The following is a 22,382-nucleotide window of genomic DNA, read 5'->3' as shown; positions in this document are numbered from 1 at the left end:
GGAGTTTTATCATATGTGTGTATCTCATGTACACACATGTGAAAGGATGAAATTGGGGGATGGTAATCAAAATTTGAGGCCATTTAATCCATAGGCAACATTGACATTCTGGTTGTAGAAAGAAATTATAACGTAATATCCTTCAGGTAAGTTCCTTCTGTGAATATATGTGAGCATCCATTGAATGAGGAGGCACCTTATAAAAACCAAAAGTAAGATTTCAGCCACTGCAATTATAGGATACCAATACTAACAGTACCCACTATGGGCTAACATTACAGAATATTACAGGAAAGCAGTCACAATTTATCAAGGGCATGCTTACAATATTTCACAAATTCTATGGTATATTTAAAAACTTTTCTGCTTTATTAACCTACACAATTCTTAAAATAACATTTATGTAGTGTTAATTTGATCAAAGTAATCTTCTAGGAAGTGACAGAGACATCTCTGACAAACTAGTAAGTGCTGAATCGTCTAGCTTATGAACCCCACTGGACATATCCTTATTTCTGATTAAATTGTATTTTAATATCCAGAGCAATGGTTTTTCAATGTTTTCAAAACTTAGACTCCCTTTTATAATCAAAATTACCATTCTCCCACATTATCTTTTATTTTTATTTTTTTAAAGATTTTATTTATTTATTTGTCAGAGAGAGAGAGAGAGAGAGAGAACACAAGCAGGGGGAGTAGCTGGCAGAGGGAGAAGCAGGCTCCCCAGTGAGCAGAGAGCCTGATGTGGGACTTGATCCCAGGACCCTGGGATCATGACCTGAGCTAAAGGCAGACACTTAACTGACTGAGCCACCCAGGTGTCCCCCACATTATCTTTTAATTGAAACATACATGAAAAGAAAAGCCACTTTGGACTCGTCATTATTTTAAATGAATATGTCTTATTTAACTACATATAACAACATTTGTATAGATTTCCAAAAAAATTAGAAAATTAAAAATATTTATTCACTTTCTAGATAATGTTTCATTTTTTCCCTTTTTTTTGAACAGAAGATGATCAGATAATTTTTGTTTTGTTTTGTTTTTTTAAAGATTTTATTTATTTATTTGACAGAGATAGAGACAGCCAGCGAGAGGGAACACAAGCAAGTGGAGTGGGAGAGGAAGAAGCAGGCTCCCAGCGGAGGAGCCTGATGTGGGGCTCGAACCCAGAACGCCGGGATCACGCCCTGAGCCAAAGGCAGACGCTTAACGACTGAGCCACCCAGGCGCCCCACCTTAGATAATTTTTGGAAGGCTTATATAGGCACAACTCTGGCTCTATCAAATTGATCAAAAAGAAAAACTGTAAAACTTTGAATTGCTTATATGGTTTATTCTGTAACATTTATAGAAAACCATATTACCAGTAATTATTAACTCCAAAGCTGCCTCTAATTCAACTTTAAAAAAATTTTTGCAATAAAATATTTTTGCTTATGTGATTTACAGTTGACCTTTAAACAACGTAGTTGTTTTGAACTACACACATCTACTTATACATGGATTTTTCTTATAAATACAGTACAGTTCTGCAAATGTATTTCCTCTTCCTTATGATTTTAATAACTTCTTTTCTCTAGTTTATTTTATTGTAATAATACAGTATATAATACATATGACATACAAAATATGTGCTAATCAACTGCATGCTATCAGTAAAGCTTCCGGTCAACAGTAAGCTATTAGTAATTAAGTTTTTGGGGAGTCAAGTTACATGCGGAGTTTCAACTGACAGAGGGTCAGCACCCCTAACCTTCATATTGTTCAAAGGTCCACTGTATAAAATCCGAAGAAATAAGAGAAAAAAGAGTGCATTTCCTTTGGGTGCCCCCTTCAAATATATGTCCTTCATTTGAGAATTTTTCTTTGATTTCCAATCCTTACTCTTAGGAAGAGGCTATTCTTCCAACCAGAGTAATAAGTTTAGCTTAATTAATAATTAAATGAATGACTTCACTATTAAGCTTTAAAGAAGTCTTTAAACTCTTTATCCTTAGAATTTCTAAGTCCTCCTGACTTTGGTGGTTATATAGCAATCCAGCATCTTTATCAGATTGATCTAGTAGGGAAATACCTTAGGTCTAAATGACCTCGGTAGGATCTGCCAGCAAATAAATTCTAGGAAACAAGGCAAGAATTTCTGAGCCTCCAACTCTTTTCTTTTTGATAATGCTTTCCACATTGTGTGTGCAGAACTTCATAATTGATTTAAAAAGACATGTTCTCTCTTGATATTTCTGCCACTTTCTAGATTTTGCCAGCAGCTATGACGTACAATATGGGTGCATGGGTGGGGGCGGTCACACGTGGCTGACAACAACCTAACTCACCACAAAGCACTGTTGCTCCCTAGGCTCACTACGAATGTAATGAAATTATTGTGGTAGCAAAAAGAGCCCATGTGATTCCATACTTGTAATCTGCAGATTACGATTTGAGTCAAAAAAAAGTTTTAGATAGGAAGAAAAAAATACCGTGTCATTTTAATTTCACAATTCAACAAATAGAAAATCAGGATATAGAAGAGGGGATTTTCCTATAATAAATCTCTCATCTACTCTGTATTCTCCTAGGAACAATTTTGGGTAAAATTATAAATTAGACGAGATTTGACTTTAGTTCTCTTTTCTTGTTCTTTTTCTTGATTTTATTGTAGTTCTATTATTCAGATACACAGAGCACTACTGGGACCCCATACACCTTCTGTTAGAAATAGTCACTCACTACCTTGGCTGTGCCTGATAGTTTTGTGACTGTAAAGTGCTAATATTAACCATCTCAAAAGAAAGAATGAAAAATGTGGGTCTAAATAAAAAGGAATGTGTTCTTAACATGTTGTAACATTTTTGGATAGCCTCCCAAACACACAGCATATAAATAATAACATTCATAAGGACGTTCTAGCTTAATCTCGCTATATACTTCTTTTCCTAATTTCTAATACATTACCACATCATTCTTGAAGTCCAACTCAAAATTTGGTTCTCCTAATAAACCCTTTATATAAAAAAAATCTCAGAGGATTTCCCGGCCCTGTGACAGCTATTATTCTAGCACTCTATAATCCTTCCACGTATATAATTTACTCTGTATGGGCTGTGGACAGGAGGAAGAGGTGAATGAATAGCAAAGATTTCCTAATGCCAGCTACACAATTATATAACTAGTATAATCTGTGTAAATGGCAATTTGTTTCGTTCTTGGTTCATACTGTCTTCTTGCTATGATTGCTCCCAAACAGCAAGGGTGCCTAACTTTGTGAATTTCATAGAGTCCAATTAAATGACAGTACCATTTGGGTGTGAATGTTAGCTAATGTTGATGACAATGACAGCTTTGTTAATAAGATAATACACTTCAATTTCCAAGAGGGGGGAAAAAAGACACTCATAGCTTTTCAAGCAACTGCCTGAAGGCAGCATAGCAAAAAGACCCGCCACAACTGTATTGAAAAGTCACAGATGGAATATTTTTGTTGATCTTTTGGGACTATGCATCTGTATACAAAAATCATCCAGCACACGCATTTTGAATCGTGTTTTTCTGTTACTGTGTTTTCATTTACTTATTTATCTTCTAGCCAGTTTCTACAGTATTGAAGAATAGACATTGTAGCTATCTGATCAGAATTAGGGTTAACCTGTACCAGTGGAAGAACCAGACAGTCTGGGATTGAGCTTGATACTAACATTCAAATTCTAACTAACTGAGTTAATTGACCACAAATCAGACAAAACCTTGCTGCAGAAGAGGACGGGAAACAGTTGAGAAACATAAAAGCAAAGCTGGATTTTTTTTGAAATACTTAAATGCAAAATATCTACAAATTATCACCCGAATTATTTTTTCATTTCATTGTGATGAATGGCATTTAATTCATTTCCCCTCCAAATTCTTATAGTTTAAAGAATTTGTAATGAGTTAGTATTTACAAAAGTTGACAAAATATTTTGTCAGTTAGAAAACACTAAAATTTTATACCCAGGACATTCAAAACAATAAAAGTGCAGAAAAATTTAAAAACACACAAAAAACTGGTGATTTCAAATATAATCATATAGCAAGCATTCTGGAATATGTTTAAACAACTGGCTACCCCTAAAAATGCATATATTTATTATAAATTTTACTCATATAAAGAATGCATAGCCCATGGTTTATAAATAATAATAAAATATAAATACTTTTGATTGTAATTCCATTTAATTAATTGGTTCTCATGGATTTAACTGTCAATTGATTTTTTTCTTAATTTATGTATCTATCACCAACCTCTGGTTGCAATTGACAGATAAGGGTAGCTTAGTTATAAATATTAGTTGACATTTGCATTTAAGTAAATGAGTAAAGGAAAATGAAGCATTGAAGACATGTCGAGACAGCTCATTCATCCATGACATGAATGACTTCTTTGCTAGGTAGGATAATTTTTGACTATTAGAAGACTATTTCTTTCATCTTTTACACTATGTACAATGCAAAAGCTAGAGAAATGACATAATTTTAATTTGTATTCACATTTTATCTCATTGCTTTCTTAAGCCTACACAACCTACAAAACAATAATAAATTGATCATTCTGATGTGTGGTGTCTGCCAATTTCTCTGGTGCAAATACCCACACCATGGTTGAAAAATTAAGTTAATATAATTTTATGTCAATGTAATTTTTATGGGAATGATTCTAAGTACAAAATAAGCCTGGAAACAAAGCGAAAGAGCTATTCGATATATGTAAAACAACCTTTTTGGAATTTCACTGTTTTGATGGTTATAACTGATATTTTCACCAACATATCCTTAAACATTTGAAAAAATGAATGCAAGTCATATAGTACTCTCACTCTTCTTTAGATATGCATAGTTCTATTATTCAGCAACTCTAAGGTAATTAATTTTGATACTCTATACAAAATATGACTTTGAAAATTGGAGAACAAACTGATTTTCTTTTCCCCCTCAAATTCTTATAGTTTTAAGAATTTGTAATGAGTTAATATTTACAAAAGTTGACAAAATATTTTGTCAGTTAAAAAACACTAGAATTTTATACCTAGGGCATTCAAAACAACCAAGAAAAACAAAAAAAAATAATGTTTTCAAGAAGTGCAAATAACATTTAACACTTTGGCAAGCATCTTGTGGTTTTATAAATATTTCCTAGACAATATGAAGGTGATCGTTATAAAAAAAAGTTAAAGGCAAGAGCAAATACATTACATTATAGATTTTTTTTTACTTTTTTCAGCAATACAAATCAAAGCTGTACGACAAAGACTTTTTAAATGAAATCATATGACAATGATTTTATTTTCTACTTAGAAAATTAAATCACACTCCTACAGATTTCTACAAAGCCTAGATTAAGCCTAGATTAAGAACTGCATATCAGGGGCGCCTGGGTGGCACAGCGGTTAAGCCTCTGCCTTCGGCTCAGGGCATGATCCCAGCGTTATGGGATCGAGCCCCACATCAGGCTCCTCCGCTATGAGCCTGCTTCTTCCTCTCCCACTCCCCCTGCTTGTGCTCCCACTCTCGCTGGCTGTCTCTATCTCTGTCGAATAAATAAATAAAAATCTTAAAAAAAAAAAAAAAGAACTGCATATCAGAGATGAAGAGAAGTTTCCATAAGAAGGTGTATGTGTAAGATGTCAAGCCCCAGAATGAGGCTGGCCAGGGCTGGAATCTGGTTCCACCCCTTACTAACAGGAGGACTCTGGAAAAGTCACTAACCTTCTCTGAACTCCTGTTTTACCATCTGTATAATTAGGATTAAAAGTAATAGGCATTTCCTAGGATTGCTGTAACACTTCAGTACATTAATGCACGTGAAGTGTAGTAGTAAATATTTTTTAAAACCTCACATTTCTTTTACCATTTCAAAAAAGGCCCACCCTTCTTAGGAGGTAGCAGTAGATTTTGTCTCTTACCTGGAAACTTTGAGAGATGCTAACTGGAGCAGTAATGACTGGTATTATAATGCATATGTTTATTTACGACCCAAGTGCTTGCTATCTGTGCTGTGTGCTTGAGCAAGCACTGCCCTCCATCCTGCAATGGTTTCCCCATTATTACCCCTTCTCTTCCCTAATCCCATGTTCTGAGTATGTAAGTATACATCTTCAGTCCAATCGACTGCATTATCTTCTCTCCCCCTCTTTGTCTCCCTCCCTCCTTTCTTCCCTCTGCTTGACTTTTAAGTCTCAAGTTACTATCCATTTCTTCTAGTAAATTGTCCTTGATAACTGGTATAGAAAAAATTCCAGAAAGACTTGTGCCAACGCTTATTTCTCTGTCCTGATATTTACACAAAAGTCATGCTTTATTGATGTTCTGATGGTGCCTAGAGTTTAGGAGAATAAGTCCAAAAGACATCGAACACTTGCTGTGACTATTTCCCATAAATTCTATCTTGGAGTGCACTCATAAAAGCTCTCACATGTTTCCATTAAGATGGTCTAGAGAAGAGCTCCGCAAATGGCTGATGCTAATGAACCCATAGATGTTTTTAAAGCCTGATGTGGTCAATCAAAGGGGAGGCAGCTGCCAAGACGCCCCCCTTCCTGCAGCTGTGAAGCACTTCCCGCAGGGAAGTTGGGCCTGGCTGGGAGGTGCCACAATGCCCAGTCTTACCCCCTCAGTCATAACAATGTCAGCATCTCTTTCTCCCTCACTGCTCGGAAAGACACTAAGTGATTTAGCTTCAGAAAAATCGAAGCAGGCAAAGTTCTAACGACCATGGCATTTGAATACAAAGGTTTATGATACCAGTGCAAAAAGCTGTATGCATGCAAGAATTAGTAAGCAAATCGAGCTTATTCTCTTTGAACTCAACCCATACACTTATTTACTGAGCTTCTCTCATTTCAAATGGAATCTCTGTGCTGTTTGAGTAATTACCAGTAGACTTTACTATATTTTCTGAATTGGATACAAACTGTCAGGAGATGTTTTCAGAAGTCTGGAAAGTGATGCTAGCATGAGACAGACTGATAATGCTGTTTTCAACATTAATTACAGGAAACAACAGTATAAAGGACAGGATTCAGAGTCAGAATGATGCAGAGATCAGAAGCTTATCAGCTTTGTAATTCTGGGCACCTACTTAAAATCAGCATCAGATGCTTCATAAGTCGTGCTAATGAAGTAAGAGAACGCACATAAAATGTGAGTGCAGTTCCTACCACTAACATTCAATGACAGTTCAATAAATGCCAGCTATTACTGCTAGGATTATTATTCTGAATCCTTACAATTTTTTAGGACTAATGCTAGCAAGAATGGTGAGTATACGCTGGAAATTCTTCCTTCTGCAGCAGCTTGTGATTGAATCTCATGATGCCCCCTGAATAATGTTCCACTACCTAGACCAGGAGTAGCAAATTCGTAGATGGTAAACTGAAAATAGCCTGAAGAAGTATTTCACTGGATTACATAGATTTCTTCTTCTTATTATTAAATATAAAGCCTTTTAGGAAGGCATATTCTAGGTCCACCATGCCCTCTTGTCATATACCTGGCTTCCTTCTCATAGTTACATGACTTGCTTGGATCGGAAGATCCAGGATTTACATCTGCAATCTAGATCTTTCCAGACGTCTCTCCCACTCTATCAAAAACGTAACCGAAATATGTCTCTTTCCTCTGGAGACCCTACTGTCTATATAGGTAGTTTTCCACAATAACTATTAATAAAATTTGTGTTGGGGTGCCTGGCTCAGGGTGCCTGGTGCGGCTCAGTTGGTTAAGCATCTGCCCTCGGCTCAGCTCATGATCCCAGGGTCCTGGGATTGAGTCCCACATCTGGCATCTGGCTCTCCGTTCGGTGGGGAGCCTGCTTCTTCCTCTGCCTCTGCCTGATGCTCTGTCTGCTTGTGCTCTCTCTCTCTAATAAATAAAATCTTTAAAAACAAAAAATAAATAAATAAAATTTGTGTTGTCCCTCATTGGAATCATCATTAGCATAGCTAATACTGCTTGGGCATTTACTAAATATCAAGTACAGTATAAAGCAATATTCACTCATTTTAGCCACCATCAAACTTACAATGTAGGTAGTATTGTTTTCTATCAGTATTTATAGATGAGGAAGCCAAATATCAGAGATATTATGTTATTTGCTTCTGAGTAGAGAATCTTGGATGAGAATCTAGGAAATTTCAGTCCAGACACCACATTTTAAACTACTAGATAGGCCATGTATATGTAGATTTTAATATCGTCATCCCAAAGGGATTACATTCATGATGAAATTTTCAGTCACGTGGTAGAAGATATTTTAGGACAGAAATGCCTCTTAAAATATACTGTCTAAACGCCTGCACAATCTGTTCACAGTCAGGGTTGACCTCACCAGTATTAAAACACAATTAGCACATAAATGAGACAAATGTGGATATTCAGTTATAAATAATATTTCATGATATCAAATGACTATGCATTTTAAAAATGTTCCAGATAAATCATTTCTGCTAATCCTTCACCCTTTTGTGACTTTCTTTAGAAATTTTCGGTTAGAATATTCCTTTGTGGTAATGAGATGTTCCAAAGTCTTCACTTACACATTTCAGCCAAGGACAGCTTTGAAAATAATTTTTAAAAATCATTAAGCACATGAATATTCGATTTATTTCTCCAATATTTCTCTACCAACAGACCAACATATAAAATTCCTTACTCTAAATATCATTATTTATTTTTACTCGGTCCTATATTATTAAACTGTCTTTTTTATAGTTCTAATATACTCTGCTTTGAGCATATTATCTACTCAATCAAGACATCCCAAAACAAATCAATTAAAATAATTCACATGATTTTCACTTCTTTATGTGGAAACTACAAGCTAAAATCACCAAATGGGGGGCGCCCATTTGGTGTCGTTAAGCGCCTGCCTTCGGCCCAGGGTGTGATTCCAGGGTCCTGGGATCGAGTCCCACATCAGGCTCCCTGCTCCACTGGGAGCCCACTTCTTCCTCTCCCACTCCCCCTGCTTGTGTTCCCTCTCTCGCTGGCTGTCTCTTTCTCTGTCAAATAAATAAATAAAATCTTTTTAAAAAATAAAATAAAATAAAATAAAATAAAATAAAATAAAATAACCAAATGGAATATTCTATTGGACCTGTATGTAGGTATTCCAATGGTACACAGCATAAACATTGAAAACACAAAGATATCCTTAAATATGATATAAATAACTCAAGCATAAAGGATTATCAGTAGCATATTATATTCAGAGGGAAGGAGGATTACCTGAAACTTATGCAAATTTCCATACTTTGAAAATGAACCTATTCTCACATTTTCCAAATGAAAAAACACGTTAAATGATTTAACTATAGTCAGAGCTACTTGTAACAGAACTAAAACTAGATTGAGGATCTCGTGGCTCCTTGGTTGTGGATTTTCCAATTATAACAAACGAGGAATTTCTAAGAGTCCCATTTTCACAAATTTAACTGATGCACTAGGGAAAGAAAAATCACAGCAAACCTAAATATCTTTCCTCTCAATGGCTCCCAAACACAAGCAACTACTTCACGGATGATCAGCTAAAGAAACAATATTCTACCTTAACACCATGGAGGGGGAAAGGTCATGGGGACGTACTGTATATATAGTGCAACAGTGCATAGTGTATTTTATAAGCACAAGAAGCAATTTCCAATGGGAATTTTTCTAAATGTCACTGTGCATCCTAGAGCCTAACACCTAGGGAAGATATGGCTCCCTACTTTTTAGGACTCAGGTAGTGAATTATGTGAAGGGATTTCAGGGAAATATTTGGCAATATCACTTGGCTATCACTGTGGACAAGATGAAGACTGACTCTCAATGAATATATTAAATTTAGTTCTACTTAATGGCCTAATTTGGCCTGGAAGTTTCTAATGTCTTACAGGGCTCTTCTGCCTTTTCCTAATAGGAATGCAATGTTAAAACAAAACAGGTACACAAATATAAACAAATGTAAAAATACACAAGTATAAACAAATAAACTGGGGCACCTGGCTGGCTTAGTTGGTTAAACATCCGACTCTTGATTTCGGCTAAGGTCATGATCTCAGGGTTGCAAGACTGGGCTTCATGCTGGACATGGAGCCTGCTTGGGATTCTTTCTCTTCCTTTGCCCTTCCCCCCACTGGCACTTGTGCGCTCATGCTCTCTCTCTCTCTCTCCCCCCCCCCCAACCAAACCAAAACAAATACACTATAAAATAGTTGCAAATTGTGATATGTACTGTGAAGGAAAAAAAGGGGAGCTGAGAAAGAAAATGATGGGAAAGAGAATGGTGGGGTAATCCATAGACTTTAATCTCTAGTGAAAGGTATGTAGAACTTACTAAAAATTATAAAAGAATCCAAACTTCCAGAAATAATATGTACTTACTATCCATATTTAACGAATGTTAATATTATACCATATCTACTTCAGATTGCTACTTTTAAGATATGGACAAAAGTGAGAAAGTACAGATAAGGACCTACCACCCATTTTTATACTTTCCATCTCTACAGGTACCATTCCTCACATTGCTGTGTACCATTGTTTCCTATGCATCCTTTTACTTCTATAAAATATAGTGTTGCTCCGTGTATTTTCATTATGTAAGTGTGTCATATAGAGTTTTGCAGCTTGGGTATGTCACTCAACAATACATACATGTAAACTTGACTGTTCGGTTCAATGTTATCCAATTTATCAACATATGAGCAAACTACAATTATCCAATCCTATACTGAAGCTCTGTTAATCTTTCTTTTAACTTTCACTACGGTGTTTTCCAAGTAATTGAACCATCTGATACTCACAGTGGCATTATGAGAGTTCCTTCTTCAGCACATGCTTGTCAATACATAATATTGTTAAACTTTAAAATGTTGCCAATCTGATGTTATGATACATGTGATATGTTGTCTTCTTTCAATTTTAATTTCCCTAATTATTAACAGAACTGAACATTTCTTCATGATTGTACTAGCTTTTTTCTGTGTATTATCTGTTCATATTCTATAACTATTTTTTTATTGCATTGACCCTTTATTTTTGTAGGAGTTCCTTTTATATTCAAATACTAATTTCTTGTCAGTTAATGAATTGCAGATATTTTTTTCCAGTCTGTAGCTCATCTTTTCACTTTCTTGATGGCATAATTGATCATATAAAGAAGTTTAATGTATTCAAATATATTTTCTTATGCTTTGTCTTTTTTGCATCATATCTGACATAAAGATATTTTCCTATTTTTTTCTACAAGTTTTATAGTTTTCATTTATTTTTTTACATTTAGGTATTTAGTCCATTGGGAATTAATAATTAATTAATCATGTATGGTATGAGGTAGGGATCTAATTTTATGTTGTTTTTTTAGAGAGAGTGAACACGCGTGTACGTGAGCTGGGGGGGGAACGGACAGAGGGAGGAGGAGAGAAAGAATCTTAAGCGGGCTGAGCACAGAGCTTGAAGAGGGGCTGGATCTCATGACTCTGAGATCATGATCTGAGTCAAAATCAAGAGTCGATGCTCGACCCACTGAGTCTCCCAGGCACCCCACTAATTTTATCTTTTTTAATGTGACTGGCCAGTTTTTTTTTTTTTTTTTAAGATTTTATTTATTTACTTGACAGAAATACAGAGATAGAGACAGCCAGCAAGAGAGGGAACACAAGCAGGGGGAGTGGGAGAGGAAGAAGCAGGCTTCCAGTGGAGGAGCCTGATATGGGGCTCGATCCCAGAACGCCAGGATCACGCCCTGAGCCGAAGGCAGACGCTTAACGACTGAGCCACCCAGGCGCCCCGTGACCAGTTGTTAAAAGGTCATTTATTCATAAGAACTAGAATGATCAGTAGGGGAAGAAAGGGATAAAGAAAGGGGGGGTAATCAGAAGGGGGAATGAAACATGAGAGACTATGGACTATGAGAAACAAACTGAGGGCTACAGAGGGGAGGGGGGTGGGGGAATGGGATAGACCGGTGATGGGTAGTAAGGAGGGCACATATTGCATGGTGCACTGGGTGTTATACACAACTAATGAATCATCGAGCCTTACATCGAAAACCGGGGATGTACTGTATGGTGACTAACATAATATAATAAAAAATCATTATTAATAAAAAAAAAAAAAGGTCATTTATTAGAGCAGTCCCTTCTTTCCTAACTCATCTGCAGTGTCCTCTGTCACATACCAAGTTACCATTTCAATGTGGGTCTGTTTCTAAGCTCTCTATTTATTCCATGTGCAGTCTGTCTGAGCTAATTTTATGTGTTTTAACTATTCTAGCATTTGAAATATTGAAATATGTAAGGGTCAGTATGCTTTCCCTTTTCCTTATTTTCTTTCAAAATTTTACTTGGTCATTTTTTAACCTTTGACTCTTTCACAGTAATTTTAGGATAAGTTGGATCTACATATTTTTAAAATGTATTATGTAAAGTGTTAATTATATAAAAATAAAGAGTAATATATATATTTTTTCAATCTCATTTTCTCTCTCTCACTCTCTTTTTTTTCCCCCTGGGTTTTTTGAAGGTAACTCCAAGATATCTATCATTTTTTCCTGTAAAACTTCCATATACTAAGAGATGAGGACTTTGGACCTGCCTACTTTGGATGGGTGATCAGGGACAGCTCCAGGAAAGAACCGAGATTTAAGCTGAACCTGAAATATAAAGGGTCAGTCATGCAAAGACTGTTCCAGGCAGGATCTTAGGGCAAGAAATGTTTGTTACATTATACCCGAAACGAATATTACACTGTATGCTAGCTAACTGGAATTTAAATAAAAACATAAAAAAGAAAACCTGAGTCAAGATCAGTGTGACCGAATTTTGGAGATGGAGGGAAGGGGAAGGAGGGAGGTTGGGAAGGAGAGCAAAGGCTCAATCATGGGGCTGTACAGGGTTTCGGAGGCCACAGAAATGAGTACATCTGAAAGCAACTTAAGGATTTGAGTAGGAAAGTGATGAGAGCCAATGGACTCCTGCATAGAGATAAGACTGGGGTTCCCACACAAGAGGAAGCAGAAAACAGCTGGAAGGCTCCTGTAGGAGTCCAGGAGAGAGAGGAAAATCAGACGTGCTTGGGTGGCAATACGAATGGAGGGAAGTGGACAGATTTGAGACCTATTTATATAACACACGGCTGGGGGAGGAAAAGCAAATAAGGAAACAATAACAGAATTTTTGATCAGCTGGAATAAAGAGCTAAATCGAGTGTTACTGTTTATTAAGGCTAAATCTGAGGTCCTGCTGCTGAATTTAAACCAAATCAAACAACAACTAAACGGACTGTATTTATATAATGTTAGTGATCTGACTTGGTAATGCCTTTTTTTTTCTGAGCTGATGCAAAGGATGGTGAAGGTGAAAGCAACTTGGATTCCCTCAAGTGTGTTATACAGCTACTGCATAAAGAGCTGCACAGCATCCAATTAAACAGTGATGTTTCTGCCTGGGAAAGCTATATATAAGCAAATGAAACCAGAAAGGTACATGTTAGGAATGCATAATTACAGCAGGGCCCTATTTAAAACACAGTTCACCATTACATGTATTTGGATATAATAACTGTTAAATCAGGATCCTGATATATCACAATGACACCCATCAAAATCATAAATTACAGAGTTAGCTTGTAAATTGGTATTTATTCCCACTGATGTCCATGCCCTTATAAAGTCCTACAATAAATGCATTCTTTTTTTTTCTTTGTACGGTTTAGTTGTACTAAAAAAAGACCACCCTTTACAAAGCTAACCATTACTTATCAAGTATTTAACAGTAATTGAACTTGCACCAGTCTAAGTCCTGAGTAGAACACAAGCGGAAGCTCTGTAAATCTCCAGAAAAGATAAGGTGAAGGCACTAATAACTACAATGGGAAACAGAATTCGGCAGCGCTGGAGACGTGCTTCAGTGTGATCAGACTGCGTGTCCACAGAAGCTGAATCACGTCTCATGTGCTTTTAGAGTTCTAGCTCCTACTACTTGTGCAGTGAATGGCAAACAGCACACGCTTAATAAGCATCCATTCCTTCATCCATTTACGCAAATGTTCTTTAAGTGCTTACTACAAGCTGGGCATACCAAGACCTAGTTCCTGCCTTTGATGAGCTTATACCCATTCCTTCAAAACTCATTTTGAGTGCCCTGCTTAAAGGGAGAAGGGCAAATATTGAAGGCAGGGTCCACCATGCTGCGTACGAGGTAGGAGGTGGAGTGAGGCGAGTCTGACGTGCTCCGTGCTGTGAGATGGGAGAGAAAGCCAGATGGGGGGGGTGGAGGTGGTGGTTAGCAGGAGGGCAGCATGGCAACCATGAGTGCTGAGTCTGAAAACACAGTTTTGCTATTTTCTTTAAAACTTCTTTCAAGTTTTCAGATATTTGAGTAAAAAGGGAATATGGAGTGAAGAATACAGGAGGAAAATGGTGAAGAGTTCTGGACTCCAAATTAAAAAACCAAAAACCAAAAAAAACCCAGAAATAATGGAGCAAATGGTCAAGGGCAGAAAGATATATAAAAACAAGAGGTGGGTGCTATATTGGGGAAAACAAGAGGATGAAGGAAAAAAAGTGGTTGGGGAGGAAGGACATGGAAGGAAAGGGGTTGTTCTCTGAGTTTGGAACACTGAAATTTGATTTTTTTTGGTGGTAGGGCTATTCTAGTTTGTAACAATATTCTGGGTGAGGCTGTGGACATAAGCAGCTGAATGGAATGGAGGGAAATGACAGAACTAGGATACAAATAAACACTTCAGAATAGAGGTGGTCAAGGAAACACGAGATCAATAGTTCAATGAGCCCTCACATGGCTACTGACATCATGGTTTGTGGGGAGATACTGGGATGGAAAGAAGACACAAAACCACAGCCAAGGTTTTTGAATGTTGGTGAAATACCAGAAAATTCAGGTAAAGAGCAGAGTAAAATGAGAGACTCATAAATTCATGGAGAAAGAAATATTTGATGTGAACCTTAAAGCAGGTATCGAACTTCATAGAGACTGGGAGACAGAGAAGACATTTCAGCCTGAAGGATGGTCTAGGGAAGTCCAGAGGAAGCAGCAATGGAGACACCATCTCCAACTCATCATACTGGATCTCTCAGATCTCTCAGATGAGATGATCTGAAAACAATTCATTGCATTGGAATTGGACTTTATAGTGGATTCAAATGAGTATTTTCTAAATGGACCACTAACTCATATCTTCCTCCACTCCAAATTATATCCCATATCCCCATATCTCCAACCAACTGAATACCTAATGATGCAACTGGTCCATGTCTGGTGTTCAGATAGGGACACTGACCTAGTATATCTGCAACTGGTTCTAGGCCTACCCTGACAAAGGCCATGCTAATTGGCATTCTTTAACATAAGGGGATGCAGAGGGTCTGGAGATCTCTTAATTTAATAGTAGCTTTTCTTGACTTACGCAGCCTACCTTTTCTTACTTGGCCTCAGCTCTAACTTGAGATGCTATGTTTGATCCTTGTTCTTAGAACCATATTATCACAGAGTAGAAAGGAGATTTTGAGGGTCATGTGATTCTACCTCCTGCTTAATCAAAGACTTCCCTTAAAACTCCTGTGTTGGGTTTCTGCCTGAACACTCCTCCATTGTTTGAAAAATCAAAGGTTCAGAGGTAGATTGCTACATTTATCTTTGGCACAGTAAGCTCTCAAAGTAAACCACAGTGCTGGGTAGACATGATCTACCCCTGTATTTCTAAGTTGTATTTACTACTTGTAGTCTATCATTCTGTCATGTTTGAAAGCATCTACCCCAGAGCCTGGAACATAAGACACACTCTATTTGTCGGAACTGAATCTAAATCTTCAATGCATTTTAACTGCTTGGGTAAGAGAACAGGTATGTTTTAGTCATACTTCCAGTACAAAGTTTCATGGCAAAATTTGTCTTCTGTGAATTCTTTATCTCTAATCCCATTAAGAAATGTGCAGTCAGTGGGAGGGAAATGACATTGGAGAAACAGTCTATTTGGGTGCACATGGTAGCGTACTTATGCCCTGTGTGGGTTCAGGGAGAAAGGGGAGGGAAATAAGAAAGAAAAGAAAGAGGGAGGGAGGGAAACATTATAATCTTAGCTCTTGGGTAAATTAGGGATACATCTCCGAATGGTAATTTCTACTTTTATAAAATGGTTACGATAATAACTTCTAATCACACAACAATTTGGGGATATCAAATGAACTCAAGAATGTGAAAGTGTTTACTCAATTAGAAAATAGTATCCCTATGTGAGACATCGACTACTTGCTTTCACGCGCAGTTTAGATCTATCCTTTTACCTCTCGATATTTCACTTCCTAAATACTGTACGTTTATTTGTAAAACACTCTGTTTCAGGAAAAATAATGTGTTCCTTTTGGGAGGATGTTTCATCACACAGCTTCTCATTACTTGTGTGAAGTGCCAAGAACCTTGAGAGGGCAGAAAAAAAAATCCCTCCTCTCTAGCTTCTTGCAGCTTTCCTTTCGACAACGCTCGAGTACAGGCTGATTGGCTATAGAGCCACAGGGATTTGATGAAACAAAGCGTTCTACAGCAGTACAGAATCCAGATGCTTCTATCTCAAGGGAAGTACAAGATATGACCTTCGTTGATCGCTGGTAAGCATGCTGGTTGCCTAGCAAAACTCAGAAGTCCATGGAAAAAGGCATAATTCCCTTATTGATTTATATTTTGAAGCTTTTATTATCATAATGTGATGTGCTGCAAATTGAGTATCTTTACAGAAAGCTTAGAATAGCATGGAATTTTTTACTACCATAGCTGCTGACACGTACCAAACAATCTTATCAATGCCTGTATCTGTGATGACAACAAAATGTTATGTTACACAATATGTTAATGCCTATAAAGCACTGAGTACATGGGATATTTTTAATTTGAAAGATGAGCTCATGATGGGTGAGATTTAAATAACCACATTTAAAAAACTCTCAATGTGAAACTAAATTTGGTTTCTTAATGCTTCACAAATTTGATAGTCATCAAAAATCCTTCTCTACTCTAAGACAGGTTTTTTTGGAAAGTAGAGATACATATTAAAGAAACAGGATTCACCAACGATAATGTTCCTAAAAGTTTATATCCATAGATTTACATGCAAATAAGACCACTGCCACTAAGTACATACTTTAATGGAGATGGAAAAAAAATTTTTTCTAAAAACTTGTACGTGAACTTTTGGACAAGTGAATAATCTGAAATACATTTTTAGAATCAAGAAAGCCTTTCAACTACCCCTCTCACATTTGTTAACATGCTCAGGTCTTTCATACAATAAATATTCTAGGTAGAATTTTTATCTCTTGATTCTGTGCTTTTTCTTCCCACTTTTTCCTCCCTTCTCTATAATATGAATATGGTGAACTAAGCAGACTATTTAATGAAAAGGGCACTTTTTAATTAATCATTTCATTATCTTTCAAAATTAATACAGTTAAATCAGCAATTTAGTAAACTAACACATCACCAACTACCACTGATCATAAATGATGAGCTGAAACATTTTAACCACTTCTTTTTTTAAATATGTATTTTAATTTTTTTAAGATTTTACTTTTAAGTAATCTCTACACCTGATGTTTAGGGCTCGAACTCACAACCCTGAGATCATGCTTTGCATGCTTTACTGACTGAGCCAGCCTGGCGCCCCCATTTTGATGACTTGTTGGACATCATAAAATAGGTCTATTTTCTTTGATAGGAAAAATCATTTCTATTAGACATAACTTATAAAAGCTCTTACTAGTTAAACACTGTATTGCATTATTTAGCTGACCATGCCATTGCAATCTGCTGTCCACATACATGAACACAATTTGAACTACAGTCATCATTTTAGTTTAAATTTAAAACTTATTTGTTGTGGGAGACAAAAAAATATCAACAGAAATGAAAATTAATAAGTATGAAATTCATCCATCTTTTTAATGCCTCAAAAAATCAAATCATTTTCAGTGTTTAGGGTGCCATACCATTCCTTGCATTTATGCATATGTAGATTTTACCTGACAGTATAGGTAAGATTTTGTCTTTGGTTTTTCTTAACATTATCTCATGAGCATTTTACATAATTGTCCTAAGGTCTTCATAACTATCGTGAAAACATATTGTGTAAATCCCCGTAACTTAAGGGAGCATTTCCCTGCTCTGAGACATGTTATCTTTCTCTTCCCCACCTCCAACCCCATTTTTTTTAGCCCCCATATTTTGGTACTACCACTAACTACCAACATTTTCACTTATGCAGTTTCCCCCTTGTTTTTGATGTTGCTCCCCTTCAGGTAAATTATCTGAAGTACAGACTTATAGATATGAATATTATTATGGCTCTTATATTAACCAAGTGCTTTCTAAATTTCACTGCCATCAGTCACAATGTATGTACCTATGATTTATACTGTGACTTCACCAGCACTTATGTATCAGTAGTTTTTATTGGAAAGAGGAGTGCTAATTTCACAGAGATGAAATTTCTGTGATTTCATACAAATGGAATCTCATTAGTATTATTTTAATCTGCATTGTTATTATTACTGTTAAATGCTTTCAAATGTTTGCTAATCATAGTTCCTATTGTGTAGATTGCCTTTGGGGGTTATCTGAAAAATTTACATGTGTTTTTTATTAAATTAAATATAATAAATAATATATTTATTATAAGTATTTTGCAATGTGACTTTTTTTTGTTACTTCAAAGCTCAGGTAATGATCCTAGCAAATGTCTGATAAATAAGTGATATTCCCATAATTTGATTTTTAAAAATTATCTATTTAATCCATCTGGAATGTATTTTAGCATATGTTGTGAGATATGTATCTAAATTACTTCTTTTTCAAACTCCAACACCACGTTTATTAAATACTTCTTCCTTTTGCCATTGCTCTGTAATGCTCTATTCTCATACATTAAACTCTTATATGTAACATGTTGAGATTTTTCTATACTTTCCTAGATCTAGCAGAGTATCAAGAAAGATAAATCATATAATTTTCTATTATGATTTGAGATCTGGACTAGATTTTCAACATTTATAGTTTCTTTTAAGAAATATACCTTTATTCACATTAGCTTATTTTTCCAAATAGATTTTTAGCATTCTATTGCCTTCTGAGAAAATGGCCTTAAGGATTTTGTTGACATTATACTCACGTATAAATTAATGTGGAAAGCTTTGATAACTTTATCTTTATATCCAGAAACATAACTTATCTCTTTACTAATTCATCTAATTCTTTTATAATTCACAATGAACAACATTTTAAAGATATTCCCAATATTATACAATTAAGAGGAAGCATGAGGTAATGGAAAAAGCGAAGACTATGGAGTGAGACACACACATACACCTATGTACTTAAGCTCAAATGGTGTGTGATCTTGGGCAAGATACTTAGCCTCTGAGCCTCAGGTATTTCCTCTTAAACGGAAGGTAGTGGTACTTCCAGAATTGATGAAAAGAGTAGGGCTAACGTATATAAAGCTATTAGAGCATTTATGTATCCAAGAAATGTTAGCTATGATCATAATTTCCAATATAAATGTGCTTAGTACTTAACATTTTACCAAGTTGTTTCATGTATATTATCTCACTTGTTCTGTTGATCTTCAGGAAACTCATAGGATGATCATGTCGTTGCTAATATCACTATTAATATTAAGACCAAATAGGGACACGTGTATTTCCTTTTAAATCAAAAACACAAGCTCACCTCATATCATCATGACATATGTAAATGTATTTGTAGATCTCCTACATTACACAATAACCTTGTCCCTGAATATTTTATGGTTTTTTTTATCTGCTATGATCATTGTAATTGCCCTTTCATTATGTTTTCTATTAGTTTTGCCTGTTTAAAGCAATGCTTTTGATTTTAGTATGTTTGTTTCATACTCAACAGTTTTATTAAGATCCTTATCACCCCTTTAAGACTATTGTTAATTCTTTTGGTTTTCTGGGTTGTCACATTTCCAAAATAAATTCTATGTTCTAGAATCATATATTAATAAAATTAGCCACTTAATTGAAAAATGGAAACACTAGGATTAGTTATCTACCATGGTATCATGATAGAGTAAAATCTTCCTGTTGGAAACACAAATTTAAGAAGATCTTTTAGCTATTATTAATCAGTTTCTTTTAGCTTATAGATTGTATTACTCTAAGAATTTTTTCTAATCAGTCCTGCAATCTTCACAATACCCTTCATGATAGGAAGGGCTAACGTTACAGTGTGGCAGAAAAAGGAATCAATGAGAAGGCATACATCTCTTTTTTTCTTTGTGGGCTTTACATATTATTCTTGGGATGAAGGCTAAAACAACGGGGAGAAAGAAGTATAAACTGCATGCACTTGCACACTTGGGAGAGTTTTGCAGCTTTCTCGTCTCTTCATGCATGGCTGGCAAGCTCATTCGCATCATAACCTAGACCTTCCACACCCAAACGCATCCATTTTCTCCTCCCGGAATATCATTTCAGCTGTGGGACTTGTCTTTCCCCATCTACTCTCAGTAGGGTGCTTCCTTAAAATTGATGATAATAAAAAACGATTGTTTTCATTGAGTCAGTTGATTAACAGTATCAAATAACCCAGTGCCAAAAGCAATCCAAATAGAAGGATCTACTGCTACCTCAAAGAGATTTCATTTTTACCTAATCCTGTCTTGTTTTTAGATCAATTACAAAAACAAAACTAGTACTAAGGGTTTAAAAAAAAATGACCAAGATGATGCAATTATTTCCACTGCAGAACCAGACAACCAGCTTCAGGTATGGTTTCTGTACTCACGGGGAAAATGATTAGAAGTGGACGGATTGACACTGTCCCCACTGTCAGCGCTTTCGCTGCTGGAAACTTCATCATCTGATTCCCGCACAGAGGAACAGGGTGAGGAGCCGTCAACTTCTTCAAACTTCCTCTTTAAAATTCCACTCATAGCTGCAGCGCTGTCACATGTACCTGTAACAGGAACGGGAGCAACGAAGCATTGAAATATTTGACCGCTAGATGTGTAGCCAAGGTCTCCAGAGTCATTTTTATGTGGTTTTTTAAAACATGAGCTGAGCCTTTCCCTTGAAAGGATCACTAAGCAGTTTTATTAATTTTTTAAATATTTTCAAATTAACAAAATTAAATACGAGCAATTGACCATTTGGTTACCAAAATGTATCATTTTGTTAGAGATACAGTTCATTTTAATGTAATATCTCTATTCCTTTTTTGTTGGCAAATTGAGAAAATCCACCTGAGTCCATGAAGTTCTGTAATGAAAAAATGCCAATGTCCCCCAGAGTCCTAAATGATTCCTGCCTTATACAAAATTCATCTGGAAGAGACACAGATACGTATGTGAAAACTTCAGAGTCGAGTTTTAAAATGCAAGAACCTAATTAGCTGAACACAAGAAGACTACGAAATCAGTTCTAAATTTTAGGTAGTTTCCATCTCAATACTGCAATAAGATGTGTTGCCAGGACGTCTGGTTACTGAAGCCCTTGCCACTGTTTCAGAAACTTCCTAAGGCTATTTACCTGAGAGACAGCGCTGAGTGGGAAGGGGAAAGGGTGGGAGTAGTTTCTCCTAAATGCTTTCTCTAGGATGAATGGTCTTTCTTCTCTCCTTGGGCTGCCCTTTCTCCACGTTCCCAATTTACCTTGATGTATGCACAGTCAGCTAAAGAACATAAACTTTCCTTGCAGTGTAAGGATATTTCGGGGAATAACCTATATATAAATTAGCTTAGCTATATATGTACATGGTCTTACATTGCTAAATTAGGTTAAGTTCGCTCAAAGTATTACTACATGGATTCCATGGATTCCTTCTTCCATCTCATTTATGTCAGCGGATTTTAACTCTCATTTTAGTTCGTGAAACCATTCTGTCCTTTTCCTGCCAGAGTGTAGCCATCAGTCCTATTGCTCGAGAGGAAGCAAGACTTAAAACTATTCTAGATACTGCCCTCAGACACGTCTGAAATCACCCCCTCGCTGTGCAGATCACACAGCAAGCAGCATGTCCGGGTCCCTGCCAGCTGAGCCAGCTCCTCAAGGTCTCACTCTGTAGTTTTTTAAGTGGGCTCCTTGGAGTAGCAGCATCAGCATCACCTGGGAGGGAAACTGCGAGAAACGCAAATTCTCAGGCCCCCCTTCAGATCTACTGGATCAGAAACTCCCAGGAGGCAGTGCCTAGCACTCTGCATACTCAAATTGGAGGACCACTTGTCTGATTTCTAGTCTGCTCTCCAGCAGCTCCCTTCCTGGGTTCTTCCTTCTCCTTGGGGGTGTCCGCATACCAGCCCTAGAGTGACATAACCCAGGACTCAAAACCTACTCA

The 22,382-nt window shown here is 36.4% G+C and overlaps 1 protein-coding gene across 1 annotated transcript in view; it reads right to left on the bottom strand.

Moving 5' to 3' along the window:
- CSRNP3 (cysteine and serine rich nuclear protein 3) overlaps nt 1-21,012 on the bottom strand; it is a 70,658-nt gene extending 49,646 nt beyond the window's left edge. Inside the window, exon 1 of the mRNA XM_026492640.4 lies at nt 20,835-21,012. Within this exon, the coding sequence (XP_026348425.2) occupies nt 20,835-20,982 (148 nt within the window). The 5' untranslated portion in view covers nt 20,983-21,012. The remainder of the gene's footprint in view (nt 1-20,834) is intronic.
- Nucleotides 21,013-22,382: the final 1,370 nt, after the last annotated feature.

Source organism: Ursus arctos, unplaced genomic scaffold, assembly GCF_023065955.2.
Source record: "Ursus arctos isolate Adak ecotype North America unplaced genomic scaffold, UrsArc2.0 scaffold_1, whole genome shotgun sequence".
Taxonomy (NCBI): Eukaryota; Metazoa; Chordata; class Mammalia; order Carnivora; family Ursidae; genus Ursus; species Ursus arctos.
Note: the sequence above shows the minus strand (reverse complement) of the source record. Positions and strands in the feature narration are given on the sequence as shown.